The 26,342-nt window shown below is 40.8% G+C and overlaps 1 protein-coding gene across 3 annotated transcripts; it reads right to left on the reverse strand.

The window, feature by feature from the left end:
• Positions 1-636: 636 nt before the first annotated feature.
• EPHX1 (epoxide hydrolase 1) lies at positions 637-24,689 on the reverse strand. Of its 3 annotated transcripts, none has more exons than XM_040551509.1 (10): positions 24,205-24,673; positions 23,586-23,740; positions 11,780-11,964; positions 10,163-10,343; positions 7,792-8,019; positions 6,987-7,116; positions 6,187-6,401; positions 3,679-3,787; positions 3,193-3,318; positions 637-1,631 (listed from the first exon to the last, which is right to left on the reverse strand). In XM_040551509.1, exons 3-10 carry the CDS (start codon positions 11,957-11,959, stop codon positions 1,406-1,408), a joined length of 1,395 nt encoding a protein of 464 aa, XP_040407443.1. In that variant the 5' UTR covers positions 11,960-11,964; positions 23,586-23,740; positions 24,205-24,673; the 3' UTR covers positions 637-1,405. The 3 variants fall into 3 exon arrangements, with proteins under 3 accessions (XP_040407443.1, XP_040407444.1, XP_040407445.1); XM_040551510.1 differs by lacking the exon at positions 24,205-24,673 and adding an exon at positions 23,850-24,079; XM_040551511.1 differs by lacking the exons at positions 6,187-6,401; positions 6,987-7,116 and having other exon boundaries at positions 24,205-24,689.
• Positions 24,690-26,342: the final 1,653 nt, after the last annotated feature.

Here is a 26,342-nt window from a genome sequence, read left to right on the forward strand (position 1 = left end):
AGGGCAACCTGAGAGCTACTGGGCTTTCCTCTGCTAGCACCCAGGTGCAGAAACACCAGGCCAGAGTAAAGGTAGTGAGAGCTCTCATCTCTGCTCAGAAAAATGGCTAAAATTGGTCCACCAGCAGTCTGCCCTAATGATGTTCTGTCATGGCTTATAGGTGGTTTTGAGCACTAAAATTCAAATGTGCCCAGCAGCAGTGTTGACTTGCATTCTGCAAACAAACTGTGGGAAGGAGCAGTAACTGCTACTTAACAGCTCCCATTCAGATTCATATTTTAAACTAACACTAATCTATGCAAGTGTTATTAATGGATTATATTTCCCTATGCTTGCAAGGAAGGGAAGTATATCAAAAGTGATTAGAGAACAAATCCATACTGAAATCAGTCATCTGGCTACAGTTTTAAAGTGTTTGAAGCTCAGCTGCACATACTAGGTACTGCTGTTGGCAAAAATAAACTGCCTTTCACCTGACCTCTGTAACAAATGCAATATAGAATCAGTAGTTTCTGAACTGACACAGAATCACAGCTAGTCAAAAGTTTAAAGCATACGTACGTGCAAGTGTTATTCAAAGTTTTAATGCAAATTTCCTTTAATTTTAAGTTAATCTTTTTTTAAATTTTATTTTAAGAGGTGTTTACAGTAGTACCCCGTAGAAGCAGTGCAAAGCCATAGTGTCTCGAGCCTGTCCAGGACTATGATTTCAGTTAAGAGCACAAATTCCGTGCAGAGGCTATATGGGCTGTAATTACACCTACCCCCAACCCCTCCTTCTGGTCCAAGCTACAAAAGCCTGTGTGTTTCAGCTACTCAGCTAACGCTCCAGCTGCTCCTCACACATTGTTTTCCTAGGAGCCTGGTGCAGGGGAGCTGAGCTTCCTTCCACCCAGGAAGCTGCTTAACAGCACAGGCTGGAAGAGAAAGACAGCCAGCAGCAGCCAGCTGGTTGGTTTAATGAGCACTGTAGATCAGTGCTGATTAATTGATACAGTCATTCAAGTCAGGTCTTGCTTGACTGTTCCCCATTGTGTATGTGGGGAATCTCACACATACATCAACTCAACTTTTACTGCTGTTGTGAAGAAAAGCTGTTGGTAATAATTAAACTGAGTATTAGCAGTGGTAAGGTCTATTTCTCAATTTCAAAATAAGAGTAAGTGGTATTAGAGAACAGGTTTTAGAAGCTTCTGCTTGGGGGAGAAAATAACCAAGTAACCTTCATGCTACATTCTTAGCGTAGCTGTGCTAAAAAAGAAAAATCCTTGGGTTTCCAAGGCTGTATCCTATCTCAGCTATCCTGCAGTTTTCTTGCTGTCCTCTCATATCTGGTCAAGAATAAGATCTGATTACAGTAGACTTAGTAAGCAATAAGCAATTACCCTGCTTTTCCTAAGGGGAATTATTCTCCTTTCTTTCTCCAAAGTTGCTCTTTCTCTACTCTCCCAACAAATTGCAGAATATCTTCAGCAAGAAGTTCAGGTTCCTCTAAAGCTGCGAAGTGGCCACCTTTAGGCATCAAATGGAAAGACACTATGTTGGTGTATTTCTTCTGGGCCCAAGCCTGGGGTGTGTGCATGACTTCATTAGGGAAGGAAGCGATGCCAGTAGGTACTTGTACTGGGAGCCTGAGAGAGAAGAGAGAACAACAATTTTATCTTTGAGACACGTAATTTGGTAAGACATGGAAAGTCCCATGAAAATGTTCCTCAACAGATAGGCACATGTGTTAGGCAATTAAAAACTGACTTCCAAATCTTAAATTTGAGCACTAGACAATGCTCCAGTTCCTGGAAAAAAAGAAAAAAAGGAAGATGGCTATAATTTTTTGCACACACTAATATATAAGGCAGTGTTGCTAGGTATCCAGTTAGAAGAATGGAAACTAAGGAGACAGCCCTAGGAGGCAAGTTTCCTCAAGCTACATTCAGGGCTCAAGAGTCATGTATTGAGGGGAAAGCAAATAATTTGACAAGGGCTGAAGAGAGATTTACAGTGAATATTACAACTAGAACATGTTGAGCCTGTCAGGACAACTGGAGGGTAAGCAGGGGAAGAATTTATCTTGAACCACTCGCGCTAAGGCAGGGATGGGGAAAAAGAGAGCAATAATAGTAAATCTATGCTAGCTCAAAGGAAACATTTCTTAACATGAGAATTTGTCCTCTAAAGCGTCTTCCCATAGAAGAAAGCTCTTATTTTTAACTGGCATGAATGTACTCTACAGAACGTTTTGTATAGGAACAAGTAGAGGGAAGCAACTGCATTTGAAGGGAAAAGTATCTTAAAGTGGAACTAGCCATGCTTGTTATAAACTGCAGTATTTCCTAGGTTGAAATATCCCATACACAAGTTGCATTATCAGAAGTGACAGGTTTTAAAACTCAGAACAGGGTGCTTACTCTTATGTATGTTTTTGAGACTCTTTCCTCTAGGCACGTAGAGGCTTGTTTAGCTCATCTCATGTAGGCAGAACTGGAGCAGAATACTGCCCACAGTGTAGCCACAACAGCTTCAAGAACCAAGTCAGCTTCCTGGGAGCATCATTTTACAGCTAAATAAATACCATAGCAGTGAACTGGGGTTGTGAATGCCTCTGGGCAGGTTTAAACCTTCCCCAGTAGTCAACCTGACAGAGGTATATGCAACCAAGCTGTTATCGTAAGTGTCTGCACATCGGAACATTAGTCTTACCAACTTTCAAATTATGCAGCGTTTGTCATTATACTGAAGTTACTTCCAAAGGTAGAACTTTCTTTTTTTTTTCCTCCAGAAATAAGCAAACTGTGTCCAGAAAAGTACCAGAACTTCATAAACAAAACTGACTAGGTGACTCAGTATCCAGGTATCTAATTTAATAACTAAATTTAATTTAATAACTGAAATCAAATCTGGAAATAAGTGTATATGCTCTTCCCTAGCTAGACACATGATACACTATGAAGGGGAGGTCCTCAAGCAATGTTGTTCCAGTCAGCTGTCCTTGCTGGTGGTTTGGGATTCAAACCAAGTTATTGTGTTTTCTGAGCACAGTACATCAACTGACCTGTCCTGCAGAGATACACTGTGACATAGCATTCCTTTTCCTCAGCATTCATAAACTTGGCAGCAACCATAAGACATAAGCAACCTATCTGCAATCATAAAATTAAGTTCAAGGCAAAAACATTTAAAGGAAAAAACACTTACTTCTCATGTTTCTGTGTGCCTATTCCCTTCTGCAGATTTTCTTTGTAAAAACGCATTGAGGAGACTATGCAGCCTGACACCCAGTAGATCATGATATTGGTAAGAAGATCATCCAGGTTAAATTTCCTGAATAAGTGAGCCCAGAAATTGCTTAGTTAGAACTAAATACCATTTTGCATTACTTTAGCAGGGACTTGATTTGGTTTTGTTGTAAGGGAAAAAAAACAAGGTAGGAAAAACAGTTAACTCATTAAGATTTTCATTAAGCCAGTTCTTACACCCTGCATTTTTTGTGGATTATCTCTTTTAAGGAGATAGAAGGGGGAAGGGAGCATATCAGCCTGCATGGCCTATTTGCTTATTTGCATGCTGTAGTGCTACAGACTCCTTATATGATGTGAGGCCATCAATTCAGATAGAATCTTATTTAGCTATGACTTGTGGCATAGTCACCTCATCCAAAATGGCATTAAAGGAAATGCTTACCTCTCTAGTCCTCCATCTTCTAAATTACGGAATTCCAGATCAGTCCATGTAGAAAATTTCTCCAAGATGTAAGCAGCCAGTCCTACAGGAGAGTCATTCAAGCCACAACCTGAAAAAGAGGAGGAAAAATTAACTAAAATTGGGATATTCTACTGCTGACCTCAGACTGCTTTAGAAGCTGCCCACTATAATACAGGGTAAGTAACTTTACAAAGCAGTTCCAGCCAACTGTGTTTTTAAGCAAATAAATTAGTAGAACAAGTCAGAGCCATTTATTGTTGGATCATAAACATAGTATCTGTATACCAACAAGCTCCACCTTAGCTCGCATCGCATGTTTTCAAACTGATGTAGCAATATTGCATTTCTGCTGGCTTGTGTGTCTGCGCACATGTGAGTTAATAAGATTAAGGTCTACGTGCCAAGTAGGGTTTGCTTCTATTAATCTGGAAGTTGCCCAGGTGAATTTACACCATTAACTAACAGCAAAAACTTTTTAAGGATTATTAGAAAGTCATTAAAGAAGGGCAAGACTTTATAAAAAGGTCCATCTTCCACATTAGCAATAGACAACTGCCTTAATGTAGGACAAGTCTTAACATACTTTTTATAGTTGTTTTACTTGGATAGAAAAAAAACAAAACAAAACACACCTGTGCTTGGAACTTTGCTAATACATCCTAGTGCTGTGAAATACAGGGACCATAAACTGTCCCAGCTGCTCAGAAAAATCTCTGAAAAAGCTTTTCCTGAGGAACAGCAATATATTTGAAGTTCCACCCCTGCAGCCCAACTGCCCCATAAGATGCCTGACACTACAGCTAGCAAAACTTTATCAGTAATTACTATTTAAATGTAGTTGAGTTTCAGTTCTTAAACAAGTAACATACGTATCGGATGCCAAGTGTTCCAAAAAGTTACAGCTAGTATGCTTTCTAGATGTGCAGAATTAGACAAGCAATAGCCTGTTCTCATGTACTTCACTTAGCTGGGAACAAAGAAGAGTACATCAGTTTACGTGTAGGAAAAACTTCTATCAACCCTAACAGTACAGAATACAGGCAATGCCAAGCCTCTTCAATCAACTGAAAATGAACCCAAGTTCCATGCAAATATCCTCATGAGTAACTATAAAATCAGATCCATGTAAACCAGTTCTGAAAAAAATCAAGAGATTAGTATCAACCAAAAGTCAGAAATGACTTCATTGCTAAGGATAGCTCCGTGTTGAATCCTGTTCTTGCAAGGTAGAACTGTACCACCAGAAGGCTCAGGAAGACCTTGGCAGCCTACCAGGCTGGGCCTCTCCCAGCTACCTAAAGCTTCCTTCCTCAGGGTGTCATTTTTCCTCTGGGAGCCTCCCCCACATCATTCCCCTCTTCACTGTCCTTAAAATTGCAGGAATGCTCCTGCTTCAGCTCCCAAAACATGAGCTTACTGCTGGTTCACAGTCTGTGCAGTCCACACAGTCTGCTCTGACAGACCACAGACTACCTACCAGTAAGGGCAAGAATCAGACAGAAAAACAGAACACATCTCGGTACCTGTCAGCTACCGGCTTTCCAATCTTTTCTTAAAGCAAAAAAAGGAATCGGAGACTAGTAATTTTTAGAAATCACAACTCAAAGCAAGCCAAATTATTTTAAATCCATAAAACTATCATTTTGCCTACATACTTTAAGAATATGCCTGCTTCTGTAGCTAAGTGTATGCAAAGACATTAAGAAATAGTTTCTATAGCTGTTTTTAATAAAATCTACAGTGAGTGAATTGCTGCTGCACTAAAATAAAAATATATTCAGTATTCTGGACTCAGATTTCCAATTCAGTAGCAAAAAATATTTTTAGAACAGAAATGTTTAATACTTAGATACTTAAAGTGATTAAGCAATATGAGTGATTAGCTCATCTAGAAAGAAAATTCATAGGTACACACATTTTATTTTCTTGAAAGTCTGCAAGTGATTCATAACAGTGAGTAAGAACTAAATTTGACTTTTTCAGGTATTACTTCTGCCTATTAATAAATTAGCTTGTGTGCTAAAACAGCTAAAAGCTTCTTAGTTTACATCATTTTGATCGTGATCCATTCTCAGTGGAGAAACTATCTTTTGTTGTCAGCATATTTGCAACAGAATTACAGTCCCCAGTGATAGCTGAAGTGGAAAAGTATTAAACTGTTTATGAAAACTAAGAATGTGGTCAGTGATACTTAGAGAATGCTCAGTTCTCACAATTCACCCCTTTTGCATGCAAAAGTGAGTTTAATATTATACACCCATCTATCGCCTTTTACAACTTGATACAGAAAAAGAGACTGTCTTTAAAACCTCTGACCTTCCTACTTCAATTTCCTCTAGCCTTTCTATGTCCATTTCCCTGAAAAACTCATTTTCTGTCTATTTTAAGCAGCATGTTTTGTTTCTGTGACATTATAGCTAAAAATTAAGTATTCTGAGCTCTAAAAGCATGTTTTTTATTGTTGTTTGTTTTGTCTGCTTTCTATACCAACAGTATCAGGCTTTGTAGCCTGTATGTGAGCGTAGCCAGATTCCAACAAGATCCTGTAGAGCCCTTTTTTCAAGAAGGGAAACATCCGCCTAACGTCTTCTTCCTGGAAACCGAAGAGCCCTGGAAGATAGCGGCCCAGCAGAATGGAGAGCAGGTGGGTGAATCCCATGTTCGTAACAGAGGCTAGATTTAAATGAAGACCTTTCAGATGGCTAAAAATAAAGACAGAAAAAGGCCCCACAAATTACCAAAATAAAATGTGATTCAAAGTTGTTATATTTAGAATGAATCAAAATGTTATAAAATGTTCTATTTAAATATTAAATGCTATATTATATTATTATTGTAACAGATGTTATATTTACAATGTTCAAAAACAGACATCCTTAAATTCCAGTCCACTAATTACATCATTGCTCATGACCTTAATTGTACTTCATAGTGTGGCTTTTCACAAAAAACAAGTCAAAGCAGCAACTGCCAGGAGTCAGAGCACGCACACACAGACACAGATCCTCCTTTTTTTTTTTTTTTTCTTTTTTTCTTTTTATAAATACTTATCCCATTCCAGAATCCCCTGGAATCATCACAAAACACACAACTGTTCATCTTTTCAGAAGAAACCGAGGCATACAGTTCTGGATCAATGCTTAACATAGAGCACTGATGAGAAAAACTAAACAGTGCTTGTTTTTAAGACTTGCTTAGGAACAATCAAGTACATAAGCGGTAACTATTTAAAGAATAAAACAGCTTTATATGCCGATCATGCAGCACTGTACCAAAGGGGTACTCACTTGGGAGCTATCTGTGCCAGATTGGTGCAGATGAGCCAGCCCCAGTCACCACCTTGTGCGTAGAACTCGCTGAATCCCAGTCTGAGCATCAATTCATAAAATACCGAAGCAGCGCTTACAGAATTAAAGCCTGCATTTGAAAAAATATATAAAAATAATAATTAAAAAAAAACACAATTGCATTAATTCCAGCTGCTCTTCTGAATGTGCAGCATTTATTCTCCCTGGCATAAAAAAGTTCCTAAGAAATGACAAGTCCACTTTTCCTTGCCTGTCTGACAGTCTACATGGAAGCCCTTGTCACACTGTCCAGCCCTTGTCACGCTGTAAGGCTTAGAGAACAGGCAGAAACCAAGAGAAGAAAGTTCAGCTTTCATTACAGCCTGGTGTTCTCCTAACCCTACTAGTTTTCCATGTATTTAGCCTGCTAAGGGGTTGCTGGACTCCTCCTAAACCAGTCATGCTCCAGCCGAGCCCTGTCTGAGGCACTAAGCATTGCCCAGGGAATGTGTTTCCATTTTGCCTCTGTGCGCCCAGAACCTTATCTTAATGATAACTAGAAACTTTTTAATTCATGGAGTTGTTACTTCATAACATTTTTATAGTCCTTTGTAAATTATCTAGCCATTGCTCCTGAAACTAATGTCATTTGCAGTCCTATCCACCTCTCTCTTTCCACATGACACATAGGATCTTTGTTTCTACACTGGCAAAACAAGAGACAGAAGTTACTGTTCCGCTAGCAGGGGTTGCCTCATTGTAAGACTAGGCTTGTGTTAGTTCAGTTTCTTCTCATATATCATACCTTGTTTGTGGGGTGCTTCTGAGAAACCATAGCCAGGGATAGAAGGGCAAATGACTTCAAAAATGTGTTCATCGCTGAGGCCATGGCTGGCAGGGTCAGTCAGAAGAGGAATAATTTTGTAAAACTCATAAAATGAACCAGGCCAACCATGAACCATTAATAATGGCTTTGCAGACTGGCCTTCAGGCAAACAAGGAGGCTTTACATGAACAAAGTGGATATCAATGCCTGTAAAAAATAAAACAAGTAATTAACATGCCCAAACTTACCATGACACTGAAACTAATCACAGAACAGATTCTGAATAAATCTTTTAACAGCTTTTTTGGTTTTGTTTTTTTTTTTTTTGGTGAGCATGCAAGCACCCTGCATTTCTTTGGATCCATTTATCCAGGAACCTTAAAGTACTTTATAATGGGCAATTAAGCATCACAGCACCTAAATGAGGTCGGCATATTTCTGTTTTAAAATAATTTGGCAAATTAAGACATTGTAGTGAAGCAATCTTCAAACAGTAACACTGTGACTCACACAGCTTAAAGGCAGAAGAGACAATTACATCATTTAGACCAAGTGCCCTTATAATCGTACTGAAATATCGCTATATGGCACCACCTAGGTTTTGGCCAGCCACAGATTTTTCTTCCTGAAAGGCACACAGTTGCAACTTTAAGGCATCAAGAGACAGAGATGCCCCCCATCATAAGCAGCAGCAGTTTATTTGGGGGCATTAATCACTTTTCTTGTTTCGTGTGTGCCCGACTTCCCATTTGAACATGTCTGCCTTCTGTTTCTAGCCACTGACCCCAATGTTACAGCAAAAGGAATTTTAAAAGCCATTAGTAAGTATTGTCTGTCTGTGGAGACCTGTAAACCAGTCACACACATTAACTTTTGATAAACTAATCATGCTGAATCAAAGATTTGAGAAATACATTGCTAAAGGAGAGTTAAAGAATTCAATTTTGTGATTCTTTTCTACCTTTTGTCCAAACCTTTCAGTATATTTTTTGATAAATTAGAACAGAAAAAAATGTTCTTGTACCAGTCTCATCATTGTTAGGTTAAAAGGTAAAAATTGCAGTCCTGTTTCCTTTATGATCCTTACAATATATTAGCAATAGAGATCACACAATGTTGTACTAGGAGCTCCGGGTTAACTGCTTTTCCTCAAACCTGTTCAGGGCTTTGCTTTCCAGGAAACGATAATCTGCTCTTAGTGGAGCCTGAATGCCCCATTTCTTGATGTATTTAAGCACATTTTACTTGCATCAACTCCACCTCATCAGCAATGCCAGCCTCTCTCAATGACTGAGATTTCCTCATCCTTTACAATTCTGTGGATTTCTGCATTCTCTTAAAAAACCTTCCAGTGATGACAGAAGCTAAGAATCTGATATTCCACATGCTCAATCTTGTCTTTTCATGGCCCATCTCCGTAATCATTCTTAACGTTCAAATCTCTCTTCCTGTATCTAAACACACTGCACTGTTGTTAACTTCTTTTCCCTTTCTTGTCTCAGATAGTACTCTTTTTTTTTTCTCCTTTTATTTTCATGAGTCTATTTTAAGTATTATGGTCAACTGCCCCATTCCAAATAATCTACTTTTACGGGTGCAAGTAAAGATAGCCCAATCTCAAGTTTGAATTTTGCAATCGTGAAACAATTGTCTGCTTTGCTCTAAATCCACAGCTGTACCCCCAAATCACCCAAGCACAACCCTAACTGAAGTATTTAAAATGTCCAGTTTGACCAAGTTCCAATACTATCAGACCTTAGCTGAACAGCCTCTTTCAAAAGGTGTCTGCGTTTAGAATGAAAATGCAAAGCAGTCACTTGGACCTGGCAGCACATCAACCCTATGGGAAAGGCATTCTGCCTTCTATGAGGGCTTGAAATGGTGCAGCAGAGCACACTGGCCCTCCCAGTCAGGGATAACCTGAGCAGCCAGCACACCCAGCTGATGAGAGCTGCCAGGCTGACAGCATCACCATGACAGCAGCAGCTGGGGAACTACATGGATCAAGAGGAGGCATCTGTGGGTGTTTTTGTGTGACTGCATGCAAGACAGGGAACACGTCTACATCTCAATATCCAGATCTGTTGCCAAATGCCCGGCTTGGCTTCTGTTAACACCAACTGACAACCCATCCATGCACAAGGGAATTATATCTGTCATTCCTTGTCCTAAAGGCTTCAGTTACAATGAGGTAGCTTCTCACTACTGCTGCAGCAGTAGCAAGGATCCATGTCATGACAGCTAGGGAGGGAAGGCCCATGCAACATGACCAAGAGCATTCTTATGGCTGTGATGCCTTGTAGACAAGATTATGTATTACTGTTTATTTTTAAGAGAAAAAGCCACGCACCTTGAATCTTAGTTTTGAATTGTGGGTACTTATTGAGAATTTCAACTTGTTTCTTCCAGTTGAACTGGTTTTTCCAATAGGAGACAACTTTCCTGAGATACACTGAGTTTGTTCCATAATGGAAGCAACTGTCCTCCAGTGGCTCAGAGAATCGAGCCTCGTCCAGCCTCCTATACAAGTCCTGCAGGGAAAAGGAAAAAGGAAGAGACATTACAAGCACTGCATCTGCTATCTTACGGCCAAGTGAAACAAGAGCAATAATGAAAATAATGTCTCCAATGATACCTGTGCCATTTGCTGATGCTCCATCAGCTGTTTCAACTCTTGTTCTCCTCCAGATGCCCCCCCTTCCTCTTCCACTTACAGATGTTCTTAATATTTCTACTGTCTTTGTTCAGCAGCACTGGCTAACCCATTTGCCAGGCTGATAACCACAGAGGATGATATGGACTTCTGACAGCACCCAAAACACAACAGGGAGCTGTGAAGAAGTTTGCTTATGGTACTCACCTCCATAGCACATTGTTATTTTTTTTTCTTTTTTTTTTCCCCACCAGCACACTAGAAGATGTGGCACTTTACAGAGTGATTACCAAAAGCGCCAGTGACTTCACAATTTAAGTCTTGTTGCCTTTCCGTGGTATGTTGTTCCCAAGGCTACCTTTGAGCCCAGCCTCACAATCAATGCATGGATCTGGCTGAGACCTTTTGCTCTCCTTCCCAAACCAAGGTGCTGGGCGTCCACACCTGGAAACACCGAGGGATTCCACAGGGCCACAAAGTTGGTGAAACAACTGGAGCAAGTTTCCAAATCTAGGCTAACTTTTCAAGTGACCTTGTTACTGCACTTCATGGTCATGGGGAATGCTGACAATACTATAAATTCAGTCCAAAATCACTCAGCAGGGAAGAGGAGCGAAAAGCCCCTTCTTATTAGAAACAGAACCACAGAATAGTTGAGGGTGAGAGACAGGTCTGGAAATCCAGCCCTGCTCAAACCTCTAAGAGGTTTAAACTTGAGCAGCATTTTCTAATACAGTGATAAGGACAACTCTCACTTGCTAAGATGAGTTAGTTGTATACACTGTCTCATGCCTCACACTGAGCAGGCAGTCTCAATCTAGACAAGATGTTAATATGTAAGCTAACTTTTATTTTGATCATTTAACATGTACAGAAAGCATAGATTTTTAAATGAAGCTTTTAACACATCTATACATACATGTTTTTTCCATGTTCAACGTCTTTTCAAAATGTTTTTGTAATATGTCCTATCAACTTAAATCTCCTAGTTTAAAAATTTATTTAGAAAAAAGGTTTTGCTACTGATGGATTATGTAGTAATAGCTGTCATAATGCAGAACTGTGTTTCACAAAAATCTGTAGGTTAGAAGTTATGTATCTTTATGTCTGCAGTATGAGGGAAAAACATATTGGAGATCAATGTCCACCAATATTACTAAGGAGAACAAACAAAGTCCTAAAAATTCCAGAGCTGAGAAAATAGAAATCCATTACAAACAAATAATATAAGCAGTCCCATAATTACTTCTAAACAATTAAACATTTATTTAGCCATTTCTTACTGCACTTTTCCCAGTACAGAGATTTGCTTACACTCAGATCTTTTTCTGTAGTTTCCACCTTAAATGGCCAAATAGTTGCATCTTCTTCAGTGTCAGGCTTTTGGCCCCTGCCCCACCATCCATCTTTAAAGGATAATGTCTCTTCTTTCTTCCTGGAACGTAAGAAGTAGATGATGATTGTCCCCAGAATCAGGAATACCTCAAGCAGCATAATGCCTGTAAGAGAAGAACAGAACTCTGGTAAGACCAGTCAAGTTGTTCAGAGACATGTAATGTACTTCGTAAAGACTACAGAGGTTTACTTGCTTTTTATGATAGGATTTGATCTACATGTTTACTTGATGTTCTGTAAGTCTCAGGATATTAACACTTCTATGAAATTTCAGAAATAAGGTATTTTAACCTACACACCTCAACTGGGGAGGAATTCAGTATTTTATGTAAAAGACAGTAGTGTCATAGTATCTTTAAGGTTGGAAGAGACCTTCAAGATCACCTGGTCCAACCATCCCACTACCACCAATGTCACCCACTAAACCATGTCCCTAAGCACCGCGTCCAACCTCTCCTTGAACACCCCCAGGGACGGTGACTCCACCACCTCCCTGGGCAACCCATCCCAGTGCCTGACTGCTCTTTCTGAGAAGAAATGTCTCCTAATTCCTAACCTAAACCTCCCCTGGTGCAACTTGAGGCCATTCCCTCTAGTCCTATCACTAGTTACCTGTGAGAAGAGGCCGACCCCCAGCTCCCCACACCTTCCTTTCAGGCAGTTGCAGAGAGCAATGGGGTCTCCCCTGAGCCTCCTCTTCTCCAGACCAAACAACCCCAGCTCCCTCAGCCGCTCCTCACAGGACTTGTGCTCCAGGCCCCTCACCAGCTTCGTAGCCCTTCTCTGGACACGCTCCAGGGCCTCAATGTCCTTCTTGTAGTGAGGGGCCCAAAGCTGAACACAGCACTTGAGGTGCGGCCTCACCAGAGCCAAATACAGGGTGACAATCACCTCCCTGATCCTGCTGCCCACACTTATCCCTGACACAAGCCAGGATGCCTGGCCTTCTGGGCCACCTGGGCACACTGCTGGCTCACACTCAGGCGAGCATCAACCAGCACCCCCAGATCCTTTTCCTCTGCACAGCTTTCCAGCCACTCTGCCCCAAGCCTGCAGCGCTGCGTGGGGTTGGTGTGGCCAAAGTGCAGGACCCGGCACTTGGCCATGTTGAACCTCATCCCATCGGCCTCTGCCCATCGACCCAACCTGTCCAGATAAAAACAGAACTCAAAGCAAGTCAAGAGACTATATGGCTTGGTAATTAAGTAGTCCTCTGATTAAACACATTTCCTCAGTGGCCGTTGATTGCTGCTAAACTTCAAAAGTAAAAGGGGTAACTGTGGAAATAAGTCAAGTTTAAGGTTTCTCTCCCTCTGAAGGTCTAGATTTCCCACAAATTCCAAAACAGAGCATCTCTTCAGTAAGGCTTACATATCTTTTGTTACAGATTTGGAGGATGAAAAAACAACATGTGTATACAAAATAAGTGAGGAACATGAGGGCAGCCATCTTGTACCTCCCAGTTAGCCTGGGGGGGAATATTTGTATAACTCTTGAACAGCAAGAGCAAAAGACAGAAGGCCCTTCCCTTTCTTTCTCCATCTGAACTTTTATGAAAAGAAAAGACCACATGCATGCTTTCCAGGCTCTAGAACATCCCTCCCCAAGCAATGAAGTTCTCTCAAGGTGAAGAACAACCTGATTTCACAGCACATCTGTATAATCTAGATACAGGGATGTTGTGCTTTAGTCAAACAGAATAATGTAAAAAAAAAAATAAATAAATTTCCAATGTATTTGAACCGCTTCATTCTGCAAGTAGAAAAAATTATTAAAGAGAATGAGTAACATTTTTAATACCTTTTCACACCTTTAAGTATGAAAAATGTATGGAAAGGGGGTTGAGAAACAGCGATGTCACCTTTTTAAGGCATAACTTTAATGAATGCCATGTTTCAAACACTCATACACTGAGAAAATGATAAAACATTAAGTACTTCAAAACTTCTGTACCACAAGCATTGTTTATGTTACTGAACAGCCTACATTCTCTTCAAAGCTGGAAGGTTTTGTTGGTTTTGCTGCTGCAGAGTAATTTGATGCTCTGAAATTGTTCAGAGTAAACACATTGTCCAAAAAAGCAGCTCCTTTATTACCCAGTGTGCAATAAGCCAATTCTCACACACTCAGGAGAGATGCTGCTTTTATTGAGGCCTGGATGCTCGGTGGATTTTCCACAAATAAAGCACACCCAATGCCAGCTTCTTTGTTACATTTATACCTTGAATTCATGCATATTCTACCGATCTAATACATATTCATTCTAATCTACATGAGCTGTGTAATTGCATGGTGTCGTTCTTGGCTCCTTTTCAGGCCCTTCTGCACATGCCTTCTTTTCTTTGAGGTGTCCTTGGTGGTCTTCCCTGAAGAAGTGCCCTAACCCCTTTTATCCAAAATGGTCACATGCCACCTAAGGACTACTTAAGGCTACTTTCTCTTGCCAACTTCGTTTCTTCCAGAAGGAGCATTTTGTTCCTGATCAAAGGGAACTTAGGTTAAATGTCAAACATAACTTTTGTCCTGTACTATATAAATGGTACTTGATTATAGGGATGCTCAATTAAACATTGACAATACCTCTTCTTTTCCAAGGGAGAGTTTGTTCCATTACAAACAGAATGGAGCAAATGTATTCCTGGATCAAAATAAAAATTGTAGCTAAAGTTACTAGGAGTTCGTGTGATTATAACAGGATTAAAATTGACCTGTCTTGTAAGTGCAGGACTTGTTTTAGTCAACTTCTTAAGTTTAATTTTCTGAAGGCTGACATGCAATAAATAAGGTAGCTGGATAAAACCATGAAAATAAGCACCCAATAAAACATTTGTAGGAAGGTCAGGCACTACGGAAATAGGACAGCAAGCTACAAAAACATATTGCTTACACATACAATTGCTAGTCTTGCAAAGTGACCTGAAATTCCTTAGTCCTCAGAAACCAGAGAAAAGGGAATGACAGGCACTGGAAGAACTTGATCTTTTTATTTGTTTCACTGGTCCTTCCATAATATCCGTCATTTGAGAAAGTGCTACTTCTTCTCTGCCATGTACTCCGGAGTACAAGACAGCAATCTCTTCCCACTTCCACCATACTTGAACCACAGCTTATCCCAGAATTAAAGAGCACAATTAAATTTTACTGCAGAGCAGAACTGGAGGAGCTTTTAGAAACCTCAAAGCACTTTACACAGAAATAATACCTATCACAGTATTTAACAGATAGGATTTCTATTATTAAATCTTCACAGAGAACAGCAATTTGCCTGAAATCACAGCACAACTCAGGCCATGTCTAGACTACAAAGGTTTGCCAGCATAGCTATGTAAACACCACAGAAGGGGAAAAAAAACAAAAGTCAAATATTTGGCCAACTTCAGTATATTTACAAAGACCCACCACAAAGAGCTACACCAAAAGAAGAGAGCTTCTTTCCGTGCCAGCCCCAAAATTCTGGCAGGATGGCTGGGGTACCTAGAAATCAGAGGACTCTTTCTCATGGCATACGCCACTTCAGCGTTGCCCGATAAATGTTCAGACTCATTACTTGCTGCGCAACAAGCCAATCCACACACTAGGTCGAGATGCTGTTTATTTCAGAATCGCACAAGTGTGGGTACCAGACAGTTTCCCACAAAGCTGAGACACACAAGGATTTCCCACACCACCCTTTTATACAATCCTTTATCAACACATTTACACGTTTGTACAATCCCCTAGCCTCTGACTGGTGACAGAATTAGCACGCTGCTGACATGACAGAAGCACTCTGCACATCTGCAGAGAGGAAGGGTCCCTTCTTGGGCTGGCGTCTCCCACCCCAGGGGTGGGATTTTTACTGTTATGAGGACAGCTCACATACTCCTGTTCTTTGTTTCTCAGCCAACTACTCACGTTAAGTTGATTGGTGACGTATTCAAGGGCATGGTCAGGATGCTTCCCTCAAGAACATCAACGTAATGGTCTTCCTGACGAGCGGTTCCTCAGTTAATCACCCTTTAGACATCTCCAAGGCCTGGGTCATCTTGCCTTTCCCTCAAAGCACATATTTTATCTCTTCCACTCAGAGTTAACTGTACACTGGTATCATCAGCACCATAGCTTCTACCAACAGATGACAGTGGTGCAGCATCTAATGCAGAACTGCTTCACCCAGGAACAGAATCCCATCCCATTTCCTAGCTAGCAACTTGTATGTCCTAAGTCACTGGAGTACCCCAGCCACGAAAATATTTCTTCTTCCCCATCTGCTCTCAATGAGACTTGAGAAATCAGATCTTTTGCAGCAGAACACGTGGGAAGAATTCTGTGTAAACGTGCACATTTTGCATTCACCCTGGTATGTGCATGCAAACAACTCACTGCATGAAAAGATATTTATTTCTGTGATTAGTTCCAGATACAGTGTGGGGTGAGTTTGCTGACAGTCCAGCAGTAAGTGCCAAAATCAGTTTCAGGTCTCACAACAATTCCATCTCCTATTGTGGAGAATTGGGGTCAATGACAATCAGTTTGCACAGGATGTTTTGATTTGGAAGAAGCCACCTCTGATGCTAGTTGGACTACTTTGGTTAATGGAGATCCCAAGTTGCTCTCTGTATTCAATCTCTCAGTTCACTTGGAATTGCCTGTAAAATTTCTAGTTACAAAGAACACAGGGGCCTAGAATTCCAACTATGCTGTGGTTTTTTCTCAGGACATTGCAGGAAGAGAAAAGGGCAAAGTGCATCAGCAGTATTTTACCTTGAACCACTTCATACCACACTCAAAGGGATTGTTTTGCTAGTGGTGAGTTACCGTACCACTGCATACTGGTACCAACCTCTCCAGCCTGTGCTGAGGAGAGCACTCAAAGCAAACATGCTCTGTGATAGCCCGAGTTTGCTGCTCAAGCTAATTCTCTACAACTTCCGTGTGGTGTTTGAACAGCATAAAGCAGCCTCGTGAGGCATCTGCACCAGAACTGCCTGCCCTAATCGTGACTGAGAACTGTTACGAGATGGAAGCTATTAGCCTCTTACACATGTTCCATGGTACAGCGATACAGCACCACGAACGCAGAAGGATAAACGGGTACAAGTTTTCTATACCTGCAGTTTTCAGAGATGTCACCAAAGTGCTGGTGTATTTATCTCCAAAATCTCGTGATTCAACCATGGTGGCATGTTGACCTTAGAAGGAAGTATCTTCTTTCATCCCACGGTCAGGAACTTGGACTCCAAGACTGCTGTTCCCCAGGGTGGATATTGCTTGTATACAGCATTTAAATACCTTAGACCTAGGTAGCATTTAACTACTTTTTTTTTCTAAAGAGCCCAAGGAAGAAAGTTTTTGTTCTGCTACTTTAAAAACATGTTTTAAAAGAAAAATGTTGAAACGTGATGGATCCCAATAAGTCATCCCAAAATTAGATACCCTTGAAGAAAGGTATCTTGCTGTTTACAAGAAAACCTCAAAACTTACTGTATCTTACTGCTCCACGTTGAAGACACTTTTTCAGCTTCTTTATTATTTTTTTTCTCCACTTCCCTCTGTTACATTAACAGCAGTACAAATAGCTCCACGGGAACAGAGCAGTTATTAACATCAAAGCCATGTCCTGTCTCATGCCCTATCTTCATCAGTATCCAGTAACAGATGTTCTAGACAACAGTGCTATTTATTTTTTAGAGCAGTCATCTATGAAATATCCTAGTGGTAAAATTCCCCATCTTATGCTATTAGTACTTGTTCATCTTTGCCTTTCAGCAGTAGAATCCATGGGAAATGCGTTATTGGAGAAATAAGGAAATGAAAGACTTTCCACTTAACCTTTGGAAATCTCGTGCACTCAAAAACTCAAACACCTTGCAAATCAGCTGCTACGGCTGGAACAACTCTAAGTGGTGATATGAAACCGTATCAGTGCAGAACAGGTGAAGCAAAAGCTCTACAGAGACCATACTGCTTTCAGACATATGCCAGAGATTATCATGATCATTGTTAACAACACTTTCTCTCTAAGGTTGGTTTACTAGCAGATTACAAGGTAGCTGAGAGCACTCAGCACACTCCAATGCTGTCAGATACGAGGTTTATTATCCTGATACAGGTTAATTATCCTGCAGGAGAAATAACTCAATTTAGAAATGTTTCAGTTTATTTTTGTTCTGTTACATAACCCCCCACACCGTTAGGTTTTTACTGAAAATGCACCCCTCTGCCAGATCATCGTTGTTTACAGATAGATCTATTTGCCTGGAGAGTAGCAATTCCAGGTTAGTCTTCCCAACAGATGTGAAAGGCAGAACAACCCACTGAAGGGCTTCACAAACTCACAGCACCTGTAACAGGGTCCCTTAGCACTGGCAGCCTAGAAGGGGCTAAAACAAGGCACAGTTCAGAGGTTTCACCTTCAATCTGGTGTCCTATCATCTCTGGGCATCACACTTCTGTCATATTATGACACCAGAAACAAACAGAAAACCACAAAGTGAAGACATTTGCGTAAGAAAAGCTTCCTATTTATGTAGTTTATGGAACATTGTGACAAGCTTCAAAATAGCCTAGCAATGCAGGAATTTCTTTGCATAAAACTGATAATATCTCCCAGGTGAGCATAAAATGATAAATTAACAATGTACAAAAAAAAAAGGTATGCATCGGATTAAATACAGCATCCTACACAGGGAAGCAAATCAAAGACAGGAAACCCAAATCCAAGAGAGTTTCTGACTTGTCTCGATAAGAAATTTAACATTTACATTTTTTATTGCCACAGGGAGGTGGCACACTACGCTATCTCCAAAACAGCAGGAAGAGATGGTATCGTCCTGTTCTACGATCTTTTCCTAGGTTGTTCGCCATCAGGAGTCAGCTGGTACAGCAGGAACCTAAACAGAAGCCTACAACCAAAGAAAAGAGGTCATCTCCCCAGAGAAGGGGAAACCCTGTTACTCCCTGACAGGGTGGGGGGCAGCTAGACTCCTACCGGAGTGGGAATGCTGCCCCCAGGACAGGGCTGGAGATGCACCTCCGTCACCACTCCAAGGGGCTACCCTGAGGAACGCCCAACGCCTGTGGCAGCTGTAAGGGGACAGAGTCTCACCATTAACCTACCTTGCACTTTGGACAGCAGTACCATCAACAGAAAGGTGATTTAAGGCTCTGAGGATACCTATAAATACCGCCCAGAACTTCTGCTTATGACAATTAGTCCCTGGCGCATTCTTTTCCTGGAGGAGTATGTGAGTACCTTATGTAACGTTCCCACCTATCCTCCAATACTATGATAGTCCAGCAGTATTCTCTCTTTAGTGCTACACTGAAATCTGACAAGAACTGAGACCCAAGCCTAGCTAGCACAAATGAAAAGTATCATAGGACTAAGTTCACCAATTCGCCTCACCCAGAGAAGGCATATTTAAGCAACCCCTGCCCGGCCAAAGCTCATCTCACAATCATAATTTAAAATATTGTAAGCCGCATTTTTTAAGAGGAAGATACTTTACAAGAATGTATATTTAAGCAGCATTACTTGCTCTTTCAAATCTGTGCTTTCTTTAAAAAACATATTAGATGCTGGTTAAAAATGTGTCTTGATAATCTCAGTTTTTCTTATTATTTTTTTTTTTTTATGATGTTTGAACAACCCCCCACTTCCTTCAAAGAGTCAAAAAAAAAAAAAAAACTAACAACCAACAACCTGCAGGCTGTGTAAATACACAGCGACAGCATCTGCCCTAGGCTACCTGTAACTCACATTACTGTAATCAAATGGCTGAACGGTGGGCATGATTTAGGGGAAAAGAGATCTGCTTCTTTGCATCTGCAATAATTTCTTGTTTAGGACTCTACAAACTGAAAAGCTGCTAAAGGATTCTTAAATCAGCATCATTCAGTTACAATAATTAAGGGCAAAAAGTACTGTTTAAGCTTTCATAACATTTGATAGCTACAACATGAAGGTTGGCTAATGCAAAGATTTTATCCTGTCAAACCTTTACCCTATTTAATGATCTTCAAATTCCAACAAGAAAAAAAAATATTTGCACATATGCAAAGAAGTGACAGAAGCCTGGCATGCAACTTAGGGGTGAATGCCTCTGAAAGCTGGGTCTACTAGATACAATTCTCCAAATCACAAGCCACAGTTAAAAAAGTAAGTATATCATGCCAGTAACAAGTTTTTAAAACAGTTCACAGCCGATATCCAGCCAACTAAATGCCACAGTCCAATAAAATAGACTCCAAAGAACATCTTGAGCTTTACTTCCACATTTGCTTTGAAATGTTGAATTTGAAAACAATTTCTAATGTCTAAAAAGAAATTATGAATTGGACATTTTCCTATTTTGCTTTCTACCAGTTTCTAGCAATAACAAATGTAACCTCCTCTTTCTATGCCAATGTCTACGTTTTACAGGGAGGAATGGCAAAATGTGGACATGAAATAAAAAAGTTTGACGTTACAAGCAAGAAAATGAGATTGAGGTCATTGTTCCTCAGACCTTAAGGTAAATTTAAGCTCTATTTTTAGCTTCACCAAATTCTCTAGCACTAAACAGTAAGAAGTTGCATTCCTCCCCTGCGACAGTATTATTGCCAATGTTTTGCTCGGTCTGATCTCTAGATAAGACTGAGATTCATCCTGTCCTGGCCGGCGGTTTGGCAACGATGTTTACAGTGGGATTTTCTGTTAGACTAATTCTCTTAAGATTCTTCAGTGAAATCACAGAGAGATCTTAGTTAGCTAGCAGCTTTACATGCTTTTTGGGTTAGCATTGTTAGAAAACTGTTAATAAAACCTTTAATTATTAACATATGCAGAATTGGCATGTACATGGTGCTTTGCAGAGGGAAGAGTGCAGACAGTACGAAATCTTGTACTCCAAGTATGTAAGAACAAAATACATGATAATCCTTCAGTTAAAATAAGGTGTAGAGATGGTAATAATGAATACTATAATCATATAAATATAATGACGACTGACAGAAACACTTAAGACAATGAGATGAGGTGTCACACAGTAAGTTTAAATTAAGATCACAACTCCAAGCAGCAAGGGCAGCATGAAGGAAAATGTGTATCAGAGTTTTTAAAAATTGTATTTTTCTTAAATAATTGTGATTATGCAAACAGGAGGAGACAGAAACTTGTTATCTCTCTATGAAGACTTCATTCCCACAGAGAAAAGGAACTTTAGATGATGAGAAGAGGAGCGGAACAGATGGTAGCCATCATCTTCTGTCAAATACTGCAACACCAAAGGATGTGCCAGTGTAAACATGTAACAAGAACAATTCTTGCTACTCCTTCTCTGTCTTAATAACAACTAAATATTTAATTTCTCTTTGGATTGAAGGGCTTCATTTAGAAACGTACTACCTGTACCCACCACATTAGAGCAATTAACACTCAAGATGAAGCAGCCAAGAGAACTAGGTCCTTCAATCAAATTATGATTCATAATACTTAGTCACTTCACCTGACAGAAAGATCTTACCTATCTGTTAGATAGCAGAGTACATCCAGAGTACAGATGTAGTGGCCAGCCAGGACATCCAGAACAAACTGACAGAGCAATAATTAAGTGTCTTTAAGGCAGAGTTAAAAAGAAAAGAAAATATCTACTGCTGGGTGCAAGAAAAATGAGAACTGCTTGAGTTGGAGAGAGAGTAAAAAAAAAGTTTGTTGAGCCCTTACTTGTGGACTACAACTAATCATTTCCAACAGATGTGTCAAACAAGATGTTGGAGGAATGCTGGAGAACAGCTCGTTTTTCAGAGAAGAAACATAACATAGCTCCTGTTCTTTACCCCAGTAGGATCCCTCCACAAACATGAGCACAGCTCATTTCCTCATTCTAACGAACTTATTAGAACAGGGCATCACACTACTCAAAACAGGAACTAATGAAGCATGGCTAGCACAATTCCCACAAAAATATTCTCAGCCTTACAAATCAGAAAGTACTCAATCAATAATAATGTGCTCAAATATAAATAGAAGCTGATAATGCCACTCTAAAAAAAAAACAAAAAAGCAAACAAAAAGCAAAAACAAAACCACGAAACATAAAATCCAGAGTACATATCTTTACGTTACCTAGCCATCCTGCTATGTGTGGAATGTGACCAAGAGATTAAAGCAAATGCCATTTTAGAAGTAGATCTTTGTTCCATTTGCACATACAATGATGCTTTTAATTAAAAATAGTGTGTTCAGAGGAAGAATTTGGGAATTTTTCAGTAGTTGCTCTCAGAAGGGGGAAAAAAGTATTTTCAGCCTTAATTACAAAGCAGACCAAAACTCTTCAGAGAGAAAGATGCTCTATTTTCCAAGTCACTTTTCTTTAGGGACTTAAGCAGTAATTAGAGCTCTGTTTGCCACATTTGGAACTTGCACATTAAAGAAGACTGCCCTTATTCTGGGGTTGTGTGTTGTGTGAACAAAGTATTCTTGTGGGCTCAGCAAAGCAGTACACACTACCACAAAGGTTCCTCTGCTCGTCTGGTCACAGAATTTGAATACAGCAACTATAATGCGAGAAATGAGCACAGGAATATACACAATAATCAATTCATTTTGCCTACAGCAATAAGCTATACTTCATCTTCCATCATGATTTGCTACTTCTTCACCTACAAATTGCTTGACAAACTGTCACGGAAGAAACAAGATTTTCTGGGAGTATTACCATTACCATTATTACCCCAAACCTTTTCATTCACCTGTTGTAATTAATTAGAACAAATTTGGCCATGCATATTCTATTAAAAAGTCTGAACTCGTTTCACAGTGCTTACCATAATAAAGCAGTGTGGTTCCAAGTCTAAAAATATTAGATATGTCTGAAAGCTTTTCTGAAATCCTGCACATACAGGCTGAAAACATGGTTTTACCATACATAATGACTACATGCAAGAAGTATCAACGGTATAAAGAGAGTTAAAAAAAAAAAAAGCTTTTAAAATACCTGAAAATCCAAAACCTATTTTAGACAACTCATACAAACAGCTACACAAGTTATTACCATTTGTGCTCTATTTTGAATGAGTTATTTCAACATCATGACTGCCTACATTTACCAAAAAACAAAACAAAAAAAACACCACACAACTAATAGAATCCAGGAGAAGTAACAAACAAGCAGAGTTTATGTAAATGTGTACCTACAAGTTTTTATATATGAATTCAGATGGGAAAAGATGTAGAATGAACAGTCATGAGCCTGACAAAGTGCCAGATCCTTCTCCACAAAGACTTCAGCTCTGACAATGACTTAATCCTTGTCTTTGGACAACTTCAACTGTGGATTGATTTTCTCTAAGCTGTCTAATTGCTTTTGGTGCCGATCTTCCATTGATTTTCAAGCCGCATTAGCAATTTGTGCACTCAAGTCTCAGTCTTAGCTTACTTCAGAAAGGAGCACTATCCATTTCAGACGAGAAGCATGACATCTCAAAAGAACAATGCCAATCAAAACATTAACCTCACATTTCTGGACGTATATGTACATTTCAGACAGTGGCTTTTAAGATCAATCCTATCTTACAGGTTCACCTACAGCAACTAGGTAAATTTTCTTATTTTAGCTATAGCCATACTATGAAAGTAAGGGGAAACTGCCTACTTCAACAGGATTGGAAAAGTGGAAAGTTAAGCAATGCACTTGATTAGGAAATGTTTTAACTGCAGGGCAAAGTCAAGACTCCAACTGAATTGTGACAAAACGAGCCAAACCTCAGGACTGTGAGCACGTCACTTGCTTATTCTGCAGATCGCTCAGTTGGGCAACGAAACGCAGCTGGTAGGTTTTGCAGGTTTTCTTCTCATCCATAAGGCGCCTCTTCAGCAGAAAAACTATGTGCCCGGTACTCGGTCAAAGAGGTTTCAAGCTTGGCAAGGGGCATAAAAAAGAAAAAAAAAAAAGTTCAGTTTATCAGGGACCTTAAATCGGACAAACAGGGCTGGCGACAGAGAGCTGTTTGCGATGGTGGCACCTACTCTCCCCCTAGAAAAGCCCATCAGGGCCTTCCCGTTCCCGGATCCGACCCCAAGACCTCCTCCCAGCCCGCTGCCGTTATTTAGCCTCTAATAACGACCATGGTTGGTCCCGCCAGCGTGCGGGAGGGCACACGCTCCGAAGATCCCGGTGTTTAAGGGGGGCAGCCCGCTTTCCAACTCGACCCAGCCCCGGGGCAGGGAACCCGAACATCTCCTCTCGCTCCCGCCCGAGCTCGGGGCGCCGCGGGAGGCCGCTCCCTCAGCCGCTCCCCGCGCTGCCCCCGCGCCTCAGCGCCTCTCCTCAGCGCGCCCGGGGGCCGCTGCCGCCCGCACCCCCCCCGCCCGGCGCCGTTACCTGCCGCGGCCGCAGCCGGCACGGGGCTCGCGCTCCGGCTCCCCCGGGCGAGGGCACGGGGCAGCCGGGGCCGCTCCGCCGGCAGCCCGCTGGGAGATGTAGTCCTGCCGCGGGGGCGGGGAGCGCCGGGGCTCGGGCCGAAGCGGGAGCCCTCCCTGGCCACACCGGGGCTGAAGGAGCACCGATAGCCGAGTCTTCGGCCCAGCGAACCAGAATGTGCTGCTGTAACGCCAGAATCGAGGCAGGGCCAAGTAGCAACTGATGCTGAGCTTCCTAAAGTACTTCTCAGTCAACCTCCCCAGCACTCGCTGCGCTCTGAGGCACAAACTCCTCCACCTCCCCAGCTACTGCTCTGGGCAGAGCAGCGACGTGCCTTACGGAAGGACCACGCTGACAACGCGTGTTGTAGGGGTGCTTCTCCCCTGAACCTGTGCCCTCCAAGGCCTGCCTTCCAAACCCAGTCAGAGAGGTCAGGCCAAGACCCCAGGAGGTCAGGCTGTAGCGACTAATCCCAACAGTAAGAACATAGCGAGCAATTTAAATTCTTTATTGGCTCTTCCAGGTCATTCCACTTGATCCGTTTTCACCTACCACCTCAGTCCAATCTCACTTTCTCTATTACCTGCAGGCCATCTCTATTCTGTTTTAATTGCTTATTAAAATTTAATTGCTTATTAATTGCAGACAGACTTGTGATCCCAGACAAGGATTCCTTTCTCCCACACATCTTTCAACCTCTTCTACCCAATCATCCCAGTCTGCTCAGAGTCATCCTTTGTCCAAAAGAGTGTTTAGTGGAGCTTTTATGCTCTTTCGCTACAAACAGCAATAGTAATTGCTGTTAAACCAGGTTACTTTTGAAATTTAAAGCAGCATGTGTCTGATCTATTCTGAAAGTAAGGCTTGTCTTGATTGTTTTCTTCTTGCACACCAAGCATGCTGGCTTCGAGTTCTGCCCTTTCTGGGGCATCTATCCTCACCAACAGCTCTATGCTACTTTTCTTGAGATGCCAAGTGCAAATTCTTTAACTATTAGTTTTTCTGCACTTGAACAGTATTAAGCACACCATGCTTCTGGATCATGAGCAGGACTCTTAGACCCTGTGGCCATAGCAGTAGTTAACAGCAACGAGCAAGTAAGTTACCTCAGTCATACAGAGAGCAGAGGAAGGTTACGCCAGGTCAGCTCTTTACCTGCTTTCCTCTTAACTGGAACTGTTTGGGCCATTTTCTGTGAAATCTGTACAACTTCCACAGACTATCAAAGGAAAACAGAGATGCATATATCACTAAAACCAAACTCCCTGGTCCAGCATTCCTTAAAATTATTTTTGCTTTAGACTCTAGAGCTGAGATAGAGGAGCATTATAACCATGTTTAAAGAGCTGGTGTTTGTTAACAGCAAACAAAAAATAGGGGAAGGGTATGGCCATGGTAGAAACTTACAGGACCAGTAGCATGAGTGAAACTGCAGAGAGCTTTGACTAAGGATCATATAAACGCAGAGAAACTGAAAACTGTGCATGTGGTTATAGAACAGCTTTTATCTTACAATATACGGAAACATTTTTTAAAAGACAAATTGATGAGAAGTTACTATAGATAATTGCTAATATCTAAACATCATGAGTTGCAGATTGGGAGACAGTCATCTGCCAAACGAAATAATGTAAAGTAGTATGCAATTTGCATTACAGGAAAGTAAATTAATTGCTATAATGTAGGTAGATATGCCAGAACAGGGTTTGAGCTGAAGAAACTTCTCATTTGCTAAAGCCTAAGTGCTCTATTTAATATCCAGAAAAATATTTTCTTTTACTGAATAAGGAACTTGGTCATGCAGTTTATTATTAATGTCTGACACCTACACATGTAGTCTTCACAAGTGTGACAATGCAGCATCTCCCTCTACTGCAGCTCAGATTTGAGAAAAAAATCTGCTATTAAATCCACAAGCAGAAGAAAGTAAAGATGCAAACGTGTAACATTCCTCTTACAAAGAAAAGTCACCATGGTCAACTACAAAGAGAAAATAAGATGAATATGTCTTAAAGATCTAAAGAGAAAGAAGTTTAAAATAAATGGAAAAGAAGAAAGGAATGAAGAGTCAGAAAATAAGGAAGCTTAATACAGAAGTC

The sequence above is a fragment of the Cygnus olor genome, chromosome 3, assembly GCF_009769625.2.
Source record: "Cygnus olor isolate bCygOlo1 chromosome 3, bCygOlo1.pri.v2, whole genome shotgun sequence".
Lineage (NCBI taxonomy): Eukaryota > Metazoa > Chordata > Aves > Anseriformes > Anatidae > Cygnus > Cygnus olor.

What these genes read in the sequence shown, in the direction of transcription:
- EPHX1 (XM_040551509.1), bottom strand. Translation starts at nt 11,959, where the DNA reads ATGCTGCTTGAGGTATTCCTGATTCTGGGGACAATCATCATCTACTTC. An exon ending in ATTCAAAACTAAGATTCAAG is followed by an intron (nt 8,020 to 10,162) that starts GTGCGTGGCTTT and finishes TATTTTTTACAG; the next exon opens with GCATTGATATCCACTTTGTT. An exon ending in CTGGCACAGATAGCTCCCAA is followed by an intron (nt 6,402 to 6,986) that starts GTGAGTACCCCT and finishes CTTTATTTTTAG; the next exon opens with CCATCTGAAAGGTCTTCATT.